The 14,473-nt window shown below is 37.3% G+C and overlaps 1 protein-coding gene across 4 annotated transcripts in view; it reads right to left on the reverse strand.

The window, feature by feature from the left end:
* The window catches only part of LOC132378093 (RNA-binding protein 5-like), a 50,408-nt gene that overhangs the window by 19,980 nt on the left and 15,955 nt on the right, over positions 1 to 14,473 (reverse strand). For 3 of the 4 annotated variants that reach the window (XM_059944846.1, XM_059944845.1, XM_059944843.1), the window contains 9 exons: positions 11,337 to 11,410; positions 9,907 to 9,987; positions 5,802 to 5,862; positions 5,257 to 5,319; positions 3,823 to 3,983; positions 3,107 to 3,204; positions 2,415 to 2,502; positions 1,940 to 2,020; positions 851 to 941 (listed from right to left, as the gene is read on the reverse strand). In XM_059944846.1, coding sequence (XP_059800829.1) covers positions 851 to 941; positions 1,940 to 2,020; positions 2,415 to 2,502; positions 3,107 to 3,204; positions 3,823 to 3,983; positions 5,257 to 5,319; positions 5,802 to 5,862; positions 9,907 to 9,987; positions 11,337 to 11,410 — 798 coding nt within the window. The remainder of the gene's footprint in view (positions 1 to 850; positions 942 to 1,939; positions 2,021 to 2,414; positions 2,503 to 3,106; positions 3,205 to 3,822; positions 3,984 to 5,256; positions 5,320 to 5,801; positions 5,863 to 9,906; positions 9,988 to 11,336; positions 11,411 to 14,473) is intronic. The other variant, XM_059944844.1, reaches the window with a different exon arrangement.

The raw sequence follows: 14,473 nt of genomic DNA on the forward strand, positions 1-14,473 counted from the left end.
CTGTCAGTCAGTTCTCTTGGCTTTTTTATATGCAAAAAGTTTGATAATTAATTGAATGAGCCAACCTCCAGTATTAACTGAATACAGAATTATGAATCAGGAACTATTTTGAGAAACCTTCCAAGGCAATTAAATCATGAATTAAACACAATTATAAATCGAAATGAGATCAAAGTGTTTTCAGATACTATATTCTAATACTGGTGGCTGTCCATCGTATCACGTTATAAGTGAAAAAGCCATTGCACTGGGACAATTCCACCCTCAACCTCCAGGTCCAATGGTACAAACAAGTGTCATAAACTGTGCCTTCCCTGGTTGAAGTGGATGACCACAACATCTTCTGTACCTATCATGCCCCTTGCTCTACAATACTACTACTACATTCTAATCAAATAGAAGTGACAAATTGGAATATTTAGCTATCTTTCTTTAAGATCAGGTCTCAGAGGACCGTAAATTAGAAGCAGTAAAACTGGTGATGGTATCATAGTGAGTAAAAAAACAAACAGTCCACTCTTAAGGGCTCTGATGCACAAAAGCAGGCAGAAAAAAAAATGGCTATTGTGGCCTTCATATACAACTCACATGGAATACTATGTATTTGTTACCAGGTGGCAAGATTCAAGTTCCTACCTATACCTGATCAATGAGCCTCATCTTCCAAGAAACTGGGACTGTAAGATTTCCTATGAAGGTGAAAATTGCCAGAATACCTCAGTGCCATGCTGGTACATTCTCAAGTACAAGTGCTAGCTCTGAACAATCAATCTGCAAAGTTACAGAGGCCACACTTAAGTCAAACACAGTATTAACAAAATATACAATGAAATTAAAGTGGGCAACGCACCTGAGATTACTGCAGGTGTCTGGTATGTTGTTACACCTTGTTGTGTGGAATCCAAGGAGCCACTTTGGTGACCATAATCTTGTGAATACATCTGAAGCAGACATAATATTATTAGCATTTTGCTTAACTGGGTGTAAATGATCATCTCCATCACAATGCTGCAATTCCTTGGCACCTTCACTTCGAAATAATACTGGCTGAAGAGTAGGCTGAGATTTACTGAAACCTCACCTCTCTGATAATCCTCGATTTGATCCTTTTAAAAAGCCATTTACTATTTTGAAAGAAGTAATTAATGGAATTATAGCCATCAGTATAAGACTATTTATTCCCATTTTCATCAGAGAATACGAAGGCATGTTGCCTTGAACTGTTGCAGTGCAAGTGAAGGTGCTTCCAGAGCTTTCAAAAACATCTTATTACAAAATGTAATTGGCTTATACTTTCAGAAGATTGATAATAGTGGAAGAATCTGGAATCAGAATAGATGGACACCCTTTTCGTATAGAGATGAAGAGGAATTTCTTTAGTTCGAGGGTGGTGAATCTGTGGAATTCATTGCCACAGACAGCTATGGAAGCCAAGTCATTCAGCATATTCAAAGCGGAAGTTGATAGGTTCTTCATTACTAAGGGGTCAAAGGTTATAATGTGAAGCAGAGGGAACACGAATCAGCCATGATCAAATGGCTGATCTGACTTGATGGGCCGAGTAGACTAATTCTGCTCTCCTTATTAGTTATATAAAAGTCAGAAGAATATCTACTTGGAATAAATGCACTTTGCAAAATTCACTCCACTAACTCAATGATTAATGGCAATGTCAGGTGGGAGAGTAGTCCTTAAAATTAATGTGCTGCTCAAAGTAAAAGTGATGCTTCTTCAACTATTGCCCCTTGAAACAAGCTAATCAAAATATTCCATAATTTGTCAATTGCGTGGATGCAAACCTATTGAAATACTGTCCAAAAAGATGCACTTTTTAAAAACTTCTGACCACTGACTTATGGGCCCCATCAATATATTCTAATTTCTTACATTAATCACAAAAAGCTTACAATTAAGTACTTCACTATTTCCTTTAACATACTTGTTCATATTGACTGTAGCCATCTTGTCCCGGCTGGTAGTAGTTATAGTCAATGCTTCCATCTTCTGATCCTTGCTGGACCTACACAATAGATTAAAAAAAAGGTACTAAAAATAGCAATCCCAATTTCAATCATTAAACTACCACTTACACAAATAGCTTGGTGCAGCTGAGCAGCCAGGTGACATTCAGAAGATTACACCTGGAGAACCACATGGTCATGGTAGCAGAAGAACCCTGCACATTTGGAATTGCAACCCTAATTGAGAGGGTTTATACTCAAGACAAAAATACACAGTGCATCACCCTTGACAGCCTATAGATTTTGACTGTTCTACAGTTACAACAAATTAAGGCAAATTCCATCCATATTTTGCAGGATATTAATATGGATTACAAAGCTGATAAAGAGTATTTATTAAGTTAAGCAATATAATTTACATAGACAAGGAAACCACGTAAAAGGAACCATTACCTGGCTTGATGACCACTGGGCAGCAGCTATAGCTGTGATTGCAACAGCAGATGAACTGATCTTATTACCATCAGAAAGGATATGGTCCCTAAAATAAAGTCAATTATGGATTGATGAGGACATCAAAATTAGTACAGAAGCAACCAATCTTCTTAGAGTTAGAAGGGAAATCTGTGCCAGAGTCCAATTTTTCAGTTGATGCCAGATGGGCTTTCCCCTTTAACCTTTCAAAACACCCTGTAAATATGTTAACCTCAGAACAAGCAAAGTATACATTCAGTGACTGCTGCCAAAATATCAACATCATTGACAGGAAGCAACACTGGAATGCTATGTGACATCACTAAATGATGCCATTATTACCATACTGTTCCAGCCAGGGACATCCAGAGTTTATAGATTACAAGCTTTTAATTTGTTTTGATGTAATTTGCATGGAGATTTTAAATCTCAGGATATAAAACAACAGGGAAAAATAAAATGAGAAAAGTAGCATTTATTCATCTTCCATCAGTTCAAAGTGACACTGTTGGCAAGTTGTATCTTAGTTCATCACACATGTAATCAATGAGAAATTACACATTTTGGGATTGCAAGCTTTTAACAACTTATCCAAAAAAGTCAAGCAGGAATCTATTATCAAAATAGTGCCGCAGTACTTAGAACAATGATCACATTTGGAAACAACCTACTTTTTTAAAGATTTGGCAAAATCAACATTAATAGTCCGACCATCAATATTTAATGGAGGTTGTAGTGCAAGCAGTATCTGAATAAGATGAGAAGCTTCCTGTAAAAAGGAAAAAAATACAAATTTTAAGGGTGCATTCTACAGTTGTCTTTTAAAAATATCTCCTGGCTCACCAACGCAGAGTGTACAGCTTCCGAAAAACAACCTACAAGAACCTAGTAAGCTGAGAAAGCTGGTGGAATATAACACAATATACCTTGGGACATAATGGTTGCCCATCAAATATTATACTTGCTGCTATTGCAAATTCCATTACTCTTGCAAAAGTTGAGCCAGAACATCAATGAAAAGGTGTCAATGTGCTTGCGTTCCATTAAAAAAATCCTATGATATCCATAAAAAATTGCTCTTCTATTGAGCACATCCTCCACAAACTGATCTTAAACCCCTTCAGAGAACAGGTGCTTTCTAAAATGTCTCCACCCTGCTATTAAGCCTGACTTCTTAATAAACATGCCAACATTCAGTCACAAATGAATTCCTTCCTTCAGAGATATAATGATTTGAATTCTTAACTTCTTGCTGGCTCTATATTAAACATTCATAAAGCCAAAAGTCGGTTACAATGCTTTCACGGAGCATTTTTATTAGTTAAAATAACCCAGTGGCAATGTGATCACTTTATGATATTAGTCAGAGAGGGAAAACAAAACTTACAAAAGACGAATCCAGCTGAACAAAGGCGAAACCCCTGTTTAATTGGGTCTGTTTGTCCTTGATCAACCTTACATTTGCAGTGGAAAGTACAGCATATGGAGCCAATGCACTCAGGATAGATTCGATTGGCGTATGTGGGCCTATGTTTCTTAAAATAATGGCTGTTGACAATTAAAATAATATTAAGACCATAAGACATAGGAGATATTAGAACACATTTGCAACTTTTAAATCTAAGGTCAAATGACCAGGTTTCAATCTTGTTCCATACACAAGTTTTAAATTGTTCATTGGAATATTGGTAATCAAATTAATTTAGAGCCAGACCAAGGGGAGGGGAAGGGCAGGAGTCAGAATCAGAACTACAGCCAATTCACATGAACCATCAGTTCTATAAATAGCCACTTCTAATGCAGAAACTTAAGTGTTAAAAATTATACTTCAGCAAAGAATATTTTATTATGGTTGTTGAAATGTAACAGCACTTCTACCATCCAATAAATGACCAATGTGAAAAACCCTATATGCTGCTATTAACATTATCTGACCTCTAACAAAACTAAAAAGCCTCTAAAAATGGAATATGACTGTACCAGACATTTCCTCCTCTGGCTTCAAATACCAAAGGACTTTTAGCTTCCACCCCCCCCCCCCCAAACAAATGTTTCAGGATGCTAGGTGAATCACAGTTCACAGAATATTAGGATGCAGTATATTGACATTTTGGTTCAACAGCCACCTACGTTAATACAGTCCCCCCTGACAAAGAAAGACATCCCTTCACTGAAATAACTGGCTTTAAAGTTGCAAGTGACTTTAATATTTTTGACAACCATTGCTTTAATTTTAAGAAAAGTAAAAACAGGCAATCTGCAACTAACTCCAAAATCCCTGTAAGCAAATCAAGAACATTTGAAACAATGTATATGATTTTACATGCACACTGAAGCCAATTTGATATATATGCCTGGTTATCCATTTACTTAGAGATACAGCATGGAACAAGCCTTTCCGGCCCAATGCGCACCACCCATCAACCCACCTGTTTAACACTAGTCTAATCATGGGACAATTTACAATGACCATTAACCAACTAACCAGTACATCAATGGATTGTGGGAGGAAACCGGAGCACCCAGAGAAATCCCATGTGCTCACTCACAGGAAGGACACACAAACTACAGAGTTTTTTTAATGTTGGAATTGAACTCTTGAGCTCCAATGCCCTGGGCTGTAATAGCATCATGTTTACTGCTATACTACTTTGGAAAATCAGTAATAGACACAAAGACAAAAGTTATCTGTACCAAGACAGGATCTTATATGGATAAGAACATTACTTATTAGATATACCTTTTGGAGAAGGCAAGAAAAAGCCAACTAGAAATTAGTAACACAAGGTAACAAATTTGCTTTTATATAAAAAAAACTTACTGTCATTTGCATAGTCAGACATATATGGCTCTCCTTGCATACGAACTTGTTCTTCTTCAGTTTCTGGAAGAAAATGAAAATTATCACTCACCCCATGGAATGATTCAGTGCAATGAACAAGGACAGAGTGTAAGAACCACAGCAGATACTGATTATTTTCAATTGAAGTACTAACATACTGAAAAGGAAACTATCAAAATTTGTATTTGTTCGTTGAGATTAAACTATAAATATATAATTAGAGATTATACTGGAAAATTACCAAATATTCACATTTCTGTGAATTTATCCATTTGTTCTCCATTTTCCCTAAACAGGAACATTAACAGAACACCTACTCCTTTGCACTCATCAACATCAATTCAGAAGACATTTTGAAGGACAAGTGTTATTATGCTTCCAATTTTCTCAAAAACTTTCTAAACAGTCATGACAGAGATTGCATTGAAAAAGAAAATCAGAAATCACTTCAAATCTATCACTAGTTGAAACATTTTTTAAACCATAATACCAGCCTAGCAAAGTAAACTCTCAGCACTGCTTACCAGGCTTCTGAGCATCACACTTGAAGCATCTTTCACGTCGCTTGAAGTTGGTTACTCCACACTAGTTAAACAAAAACAAAGACTATTATAGCAACATTATGTAAAAGATTTTTAAAAAATCTTGTCACTCTGAAATACAGGATAGGTTACAAACAAAACAAATTATGTAGTAGGCCTCCGTTAGTCTCGTGAGACCATGGATTTGTGCCTTGGAAAGTATCCAGGGCGCAAGCCTGGGCAAGGTTGTATGGAAGACCGGCAGCTGGCCAAGCTGCAAGTCTTCCTGCTCCACGTCACCAATGTTGTCCAAGGGAAGGGCATTAGGACCCATACAGAGGGCACCGCTGTCGTCGCAGTGCAATGTGTGGTTTAGTGCCTTGCTCAAGGACACACACGCAGCTTCAGCCAAGGCTCAAACTAGCGACCTTCAGATCACTAGATGAACGCCTTAACCACTTCGCTACTTGCCAACACAAACAAAACAATATACATTTTTGGAATGGTATCTGGATTCAAAATATTCAAAACAGAAAAGATAGAAATATATCAACTCCTGCCTGAGAAGCAGTATCAGGACAGCAAAGATGCACACACCAGGATGCTCTTTATCGACTGCATTTCAACATTCAATACTATCATCCCCTCAGAAATAATAAACAAGCTCCAAGACCTCTTTGTGCAATTGGATCCTAGATTTCCTCACTTGCAGACCCCAGTCACATTGATTGGCAACATATCCACAATCTCCATCAGTACAGATGAACTACAAGGATGTGTGCTTAATTCACACTTAACTCTACGCACTTTACACTTTGACTGTGTGGTTAAGCACAAGTCCAATGCCATTTTCACTGTCATAGGCCGAATCAAAGGTGGTGATGGATCAGTATTTAGAACTGAAAATCTGGCTGGTGCCACAGCACCACCTCTCACTCAATATCAGCAAAATCAAATAGCTGATTATTGACTACAGGAGGAGGAAACCAGAGGTCCATGAGCCAGTCCTTATCAAGGAATGAAAGATGGAGAGGACAAGCAACTTTAAATTTAGCATTATCATTTCAGAGGATCTGTCATTAAAAAGAAAGCAGCAGAGTACTTCTATTTTATTGTAAGTTTGTGAAGATTTGACATGTCATCTAAAACTTACACAAACTTCTATGGATACAAGGTGGAGAGTGTAGTGATTGGCTGCATCACAGCCTGGTATGAAAACACCATTGGCCTTGAACAGAAATGCCTACAAAAGGTAGTGGATACAGCCCAATCAATCAGAACAAAGTTCTCCCCACCATTTAGCAAATCTACAAGGAGCACTATCACAGGAAAGCAGCATCCATCATCAAGACCATACACCATCCAAGCTATGCTCTCCTCTTGCTGTTGCTATAAAGGAGGTATAGGAGGTGAGGTCCCATACCACCTAGTTCAGGAACAGTTATTACCACTCAATCATCAGGCTCTAAAATAGAGGGGATAATATTTGGTAATGTCACAGCTATAAAAGACCTTGGTTAGATTCCACTTGGAGTAGTGTTCAGTTCTGGTCACCTCACTGAAGGAAGGATGTCAATACTATACAAAAAGTGCAGAGGAGATTTACAAGGACGTTGCCGGGATTGGAGAGTGTCCCTAATGAGACCTTGCAGCAACAGAGAATGAGAGGTGACCTGATAGAGGTGTACAAGATGATGATAGGCATGGAGAGCCAGAGGCTTTTTCCCAGGGCTGAATGGCAAACACAAGGGGGCAGTTTTAAGGTGCTTGGCAATTGGTACAGAGGGCCAGGGGCAAGTTTTTCCACACAGAAGACTGGCAGGTGAGTGGAATGCACTACCAGTGACGGTGGTGGTGAATACAAAAGGATCTTAAGAGACTATTATACAGTTACATGGAGGTTAGAAAAACAGAGGGCTATGCGGTAGGGTAACTCTAGGCCGTTTCTAGAGTAGGTTACATGGTTGGCACAGCATTGTGGCCTAAGGGCCTGAAACGTGCAGGAGATTTCTGTTCCAACTTCACTTACCCCTTCACTGAACTATTCCCACAACCTATGGACTCACTTTCAAGACTTTTTGATATTTATTGCTGATTTATTATTTGGTTTTTTCTTTTTGTATTTGAAGTATGATGCATTTTGCATGCTGGTCATTTACCCATTTCGTGTGTAGTTTTTGATTCCATTCTGTTTCTCTGTATTTACTGTGAACTGCCCTCAAGAAAAAGACATATGTAGTTGATAATAAATTTACTTCGAACTTTGAAAAACTGATATCTGAAAAGATGCACAACATAGTTTAAATCTGAAAATCTGATTTGATTTCAGTATAAATCTCTTCATATTTTCTGGATATGTAGGACAATCCAAATGAATGCATGACACAGAAACTGCTAAATTCCTGAAATCAATTTCCCTTAACCCAGGAAGGAAAAATCATCTAAAACATTACGGGTATCATTGTGATCTGTTGAGATAATTTTAAAAAATGCATCTTCATATCATAACAGGATCTCTTGCTAGCATCACTAATTAACACTGAGCAACTTGGCATAATAAGCAGCAGCACTGCTTTCCCACAGGGAAATCATGGGACAGAATAAACATGCAGCATTACACAATCAACTATGGCCATTTGTCATGAGCTTTCACAACCCAGTAACTTTACAATCTTAGCATGGTTATATGTTGAAAGAGAAGCTCAAGAAAATTAAAACTGTATAAATTCCCAGGCCTCTTTGATGTTACATGAAATGAGCAAATTATATAATTCTTCATGCTGTTCTGCCATTCAAATAATTTTTCATTGCAAATTCATTTACTCCAAAGTCATATCCCTGACAAACCATGTCAATAAATCTACAGTACATCTCAGCCTTGAATTTCCCAACTGCCCCAGCATCTGCATCCATTTTTGATTGTGAACAAGATTTTCAGTACTTTTAAGTGTCTGCTCAATTCTCTAAATACAGCATTCATTTTAAGAATGGGTTATGATAGAAGCAGACAAATTAGTTTAATAAAAAAAATTAAAACCTTAAACCAAACAGCCTTCAGCTTTCTACATTTAAACAAATACAAACTGATGAGACAAAATCTAAACTTTTATAAGACTGCTCTATGAGGAGCAGACAGGGTGAGCAGTTTCATGTTCCTGGGTGTCAACAGTTCTGAAGATCTATCCTAGGCCCAACATAGTGATGCAATTACAAAGGTGGCACGACAGCAGCTATATTCGACTAGAAGTTTGAGCAGACTTGGTATGTCACCAAAGACACTTGCAAATATCTACAGGTGTACTGTGGAGAACATTCTAACTTGCCGTCTGGTATGGAGGGGCCACTGCACAGCATTTGAAAAAGCTCCAGAAATGGGTACTAGCCTCCCCATTATCAAGAACACCTTCAAAAAGTTGAGTTTCTCTCTTCAGGTTTCTGTACCACCACCTGATGGTAGGAACGCCTCAAAAAGGCAGCATCCATCACCCAGGACATGTCCTCTTTTTATTCCTATCATCTTAAAGGTACAGGAACCTTAAGACACACACTCAATGTTTCAGGAACAGCTTCTTCCCCTGTCAGAATTCTGAATGGACAGTGAACCCATGAACATTAGCTCACTATTTTTCCCTTCTCTTTCTGTAGTATATGTTTTTTTTATATACACCTCTAATTGTAATTTTGCTTTTATTGTGTGCTGCAGCTCCAAAACAAGAAATTTCATGGCATGCCAGTGATATTAAACTTGATTGAGGCATCTTCCCTTTCTATAAGGAAAAACACTTTTCTACAAACCCTGCATTTTCTAAAGCCCAGGGCCCAGAGGAAGGAAAAATAAAGCAAGTTATCTTCGCCAATGATGCATACCAAAGTATTATAAATCACCCAAGGATAATATTCTATTAAAGGCAGGCTTATGGAGACAACCATAGACCAAAGAATAAGAGCTTAAAGCTCTGCTGCAGAGTAGCCAAGATTTAACATATAGTAATAGCTCTAAATGCACATCTCCAAAACAAAACTACACTGTAAAAATATCAATTTTCACTTGCTCATTCATGAGACAAAAATTCAATGGCATAAGATTGTGACAGCTAATATTTACTACCTTGTTGCAACCCCAGTCCTCAAAAGGCTTTGTGCTGTAATGCATCGAGACGGTCTTTCCAAGGATTGTGAGATAACGCTGCTGGAAACAAAGGGCAAGTCAAAAATCTACATAATGGAGAACAGTGGATTCCCTTTAGACTACACAGTCTGAGGATTCTCAAGAAATTTGATATGAAACAAATCTCCTGGAAATGAATGATTTAGTCTTCTAGATATTCATTGCATTACTTAAAGCTGTAAGTGGGTCACAACTCTTGCAAAATGCAGGATACAGATGATGTTTGCCCCAATCAAAATGCAAATCTAAACAAACCTAGTCTGGCAATCAGTTGCTTCACAGGCACTGCAACATTACCTACTGCCTTATATGTCCTCAAATTATCTGCAAAATGACATCACCCTGAGAAAATTTCTATCTGGGAACATGCCCTCAAACCAAATATTGAATTATTCCAAACCATATTAAACATGTAGATTGTCATCTGCAAGATATCAGGACATTTCCTCCAAATATCAGCTTGTTTACAATATGGAAATTGAACAGGGCAATTGACTAGGTACTATACATGCTGCATTTAAGTCAAAGTATAATTAGTTATGACCTAACTGTATGACGAGCACTTGCCTTAAGGTCCAAATGACTTGCAGCTAGGAAACATTTACTCAGGTGCACGCACTAATTTTAAGGCAACTGAGGTTCTGCAAAGTAGCTTAATGGAAAGCATGCTTAGTATTAATTTGTCTCTTGTAAATAAATTTCTAACCTTGACTACTTACACAATATACTACCAACACTTCATCTTCATCATTATGTACCATGTCACTGCAAACACTTAGCACTAACAAATTAGTACCTTTCCTTAAACTCAAGCCATTTTGAATAGACTATCAATTATAATGGGTCTGATTTTATCCCCTTTGATGAAAAAAGGCAGAAACTGGAGGTCACATTCATGAAAAGTAGACTCAACAAAACAAGCACAAACTACATATTATACTGAAATTTAAAACATCATTGCACTGGATATTCTGCATCACTTAAGACTTTTTTTTTGCAGGTGGAAGAAGGAAAGACCCAAAAAGCAGGCACTTATGATGTACAACGTTTGCACATGTAAAAGGACAAATAAATGGTGTGGTGTTGAATAATCCTTAAAATGTATTTGGGAAAATGTCACATGATACAGGCCATTACAAAGAGCAACTAATCACAATTAGTTAACCTTTTACTGCAAGCAGTTAGGCCCATTGCTACAAAAGCTAATAAAAATAGAACCATCCATAAAATAGCTTGCGTCCATTCCATGAACTTAATTGGAGGATAATGGCATCTGAGGGAAAGGGTATCATTTGGTGTCTTTGGGTCTTTTATGCAGCATAAACACTTGATCATTCCCCTTCCAATAAAGCTAGACGTGATGAAGCAACCTGATTGGCTTCCATCCATCTTGTTGCGTCCTGCAAGTGATTAAACTCCACGAAGGCGAAACCACGGCTTTGACCTAGAGACAGCATTCAGATATAGACGGGATTGTGTTAGTCAGCGTGTTTAAAGCAGCTATTCATTATGTCGCCACGTGTTATGTAAAATGTCTATTTCTGTGGCTTCATATGTAGCCTTACTGGTTTTGTTTTGTCAGAAGAGAACAAATACATTCAAAAGACATTTTCAAGGTATTTTACACATTCTTCTAGCATTTTTATAAAGTGCCCTTGTCAGTCTGTCCACTTCCAGCTTTGTAATGAAATGTTGCAATAATTTAAAACAAATTGAAAGTCCTAGGTACAGTCTACCCGAATTAAAATGTTGTGAAACTTCACAATATAGCTAGCTTCCAACACCTAGTTGTCCCCCCCTCCCCCAACACCAAATTAAAATCGGAGCCCCTCAATAATGTGCCGTTTCATGGCTGGAACAATTACCACCGGGAAATATGTAACTAGAGCCACAATCTTTGCTGAAAATTCGTATCTTCGACCCCCAAATCACACTTCAACTCCAAAAATCCCCAGAGCTTTGCATGATTGTTGTACACGAACACAAATACAACCCTATTAATTACCTCATTATTTTTCAGTTTGATTGCAAAAACATTTGTCCTGCATACACAATTTCTCCAAATTTCTCTTATATCAACAAATTAAGTTTTTTATCAAGTCGACCAATAAACTGTAATATATGCTTGCACAGTTAATCTCTAAAATCACTACTTTTTGAAAAAAAAAGCCTGTAGTTGGTGATTTATCCACAAATCTTTCTTACACTCCTGCATTAATTTTCTCATGAAAATTCAGTCTGATGAGACAATGGTAATGTTTGCAGTGCACACTTTGAAACAGAACAATAAACCAAAGACAACAGTACAGCCAGCAGCTAGCCAAAGGCTAGTTCTAAACAGATGAGTGATAGCATTGCTAAATACAATTCTCACCACCCCTAAAAAAGCAGCTTCAACTAACATGTGACAAAGCTCCTGCCATGTGCAAGCGTTCACATAAATGCAGTGCTTAAAGGGTCAATAATCTTCCCATGGTCTAAAATACACAAACTATTAGGACTGTTGCCTTTCGATATAAGGAGACAGAAGTTTGGCCTCCTAATTATACCATTCCATAAGTAAAAACATTTTAGCAAGTGCATCTCACCAAAATTGTGTAATAAGATGCACTTTAAATATCAAAAAATGTGTACAGGTGATACCCACATTACTGCTATTCAGGTCATGGAGATTTGCCCTTATGGAATCCACAAATAATAACCCAAAAATTTAAGATAGAAAATAAAATTTGCTCATAGATTTTATGATTATGAAACAAGCAAAATATGAAAGAAACAAAGTGTCAAATTTGAGTCTCTCAATTCTGTGGGGCAAAAAGATTGGTTTGAGGGTTAGAACCAAGTCCCTCTTTTGCTCTATTTTCTGAAGACACGTGAAGGTGTCTTAGACTGCACTTCATTTTCTTTGAAGCACTGCACTGTGAGGAGCTGCAGTAGCCATGACCTGCTCCTCAAAGTAATCTCTTGGTATCATGCATTATCCCCAATGAACTCCCTCTCCACTACCTTTCTCACATGAACCTTGATCCTTGAATCCCATCCCTTTCCTTTGTATCTTCACCTCCTAAACCCTTTCCTAATCCACGAGCAATACATGGTAGAAAATGTCTCACAAATGGAAGAGTTTGACAAGCCCTCACTCGTATGTATGCCTGTTCACCTCCTCAGACTGGCAAGGATATGGCAAAGGAGAGAATTTGCTGTGGGTGCCAACAAAATTGTGACAGTGACATCACATCCAAATCGTATTAATCCAGTGTTGAGTGACAAAAATGAAAGATTAACAAAATTTGTTAATTTGTTGTTTCCATGCCCTCTGTTAGCCTGTGTTGTTAAATAATGGGCCCTTTGTCATTACCAATAGAATGGCTTAAAATGAGAGAGAAAGCACTCAGTATGTCCACATTTCCATTTGTAACATAGTATTGAATGGTCTGCAATATTGAAAATTGTGAAAGGGACAGTTTTCTAGGAATTCAAACCTCTAATACAGAGGTCATTTGTAACAGCTGTGAAGCACTTGAATAAACATTCCAGACTCATTCCAGACAATTTCTGGAAAATTGACCAGTTCATTACGGGGGGCCATAATGGAATTATTTCATCTATTAATCTGATTCTTCACACGTGCAACAGCTCACTTAGTTCAACTCAATATTTACAAATTCATAATGCATGTACAAAGCTCAGAATTGCTATTATTTTACCCACAATCTCAAATATTCAAATGCCAAATGAAAAAGGGATAATTAAGTATAGCTTCTTAATTAGTAATATTCTGATTATAACCATACAACTTGATACTTTCAGATGCTTTGCCAGGGATTAATTCCAAACAATTTATTAGTTCTTCAGTGTGGACAAAAATCTGTAGTGGTTTTTTATTGTAAAAATTTACTTGTGTGATCAATTCAGAATGTAACATGTCAATGATTGTTTAATAAGCAGTTAAAATGACACATATACCTCAATGATACTATAGGTACATCTAATTTCCCTGCTATAACACAAACACTGACAAACATGCACAGCAAAGCCTTTTCAAATATGGTTTTAATATTTTTGTCATGAATAGGGAAGGCAACTTCAACAAATGCTTAGAAACTCTTACTGGAGCTCTGATCAACATTGCTACAATTGATATTCCAAAACCAAAGTTGTACCATCAGCCCCACCCCATCTCTTCACTTTTGCAAGGAAAACACTAAATCACATCCACACTACAGTCGCATTTTCTTTAACCAAGGTCACAAAAATCAAATGTGTATAAGCAGTTTCAAATATATATTCTACAAAATAATATAGAAGCAATTAACTGCTGAAGCACTAAAATGTTATTGTCCTTACCAAATAGACATCATGAGAATATGCCTTTTCACAGAATGCTATGCATCCCCTAAATCGTTAGTCAAAATTTGCCAATAGAAGATACTAGTTCAGTGCTAGCAGCTTTTAATAAAGTGTGTGCAAATAGTGAACATGGCACAATTTTTTCTCTTAAGATTCA

The sequence above is a fragment of the Hypanus sabinus genome, chromosome 19, assembly GCF_030144855.1.
Source record: "Hypanus sabinus isolate sHypSab1 chromosome 19, sHypSab1.hap1, whole genome shotgun sequence".
NCBI classification, from domain to species: domain Eukaryota; kingdom Metazoa; phylum Chordata; class Chondrichthyes; order Myliobatiformes; family Dasyatidae; genus Hypanus; species Hypanus sabinus.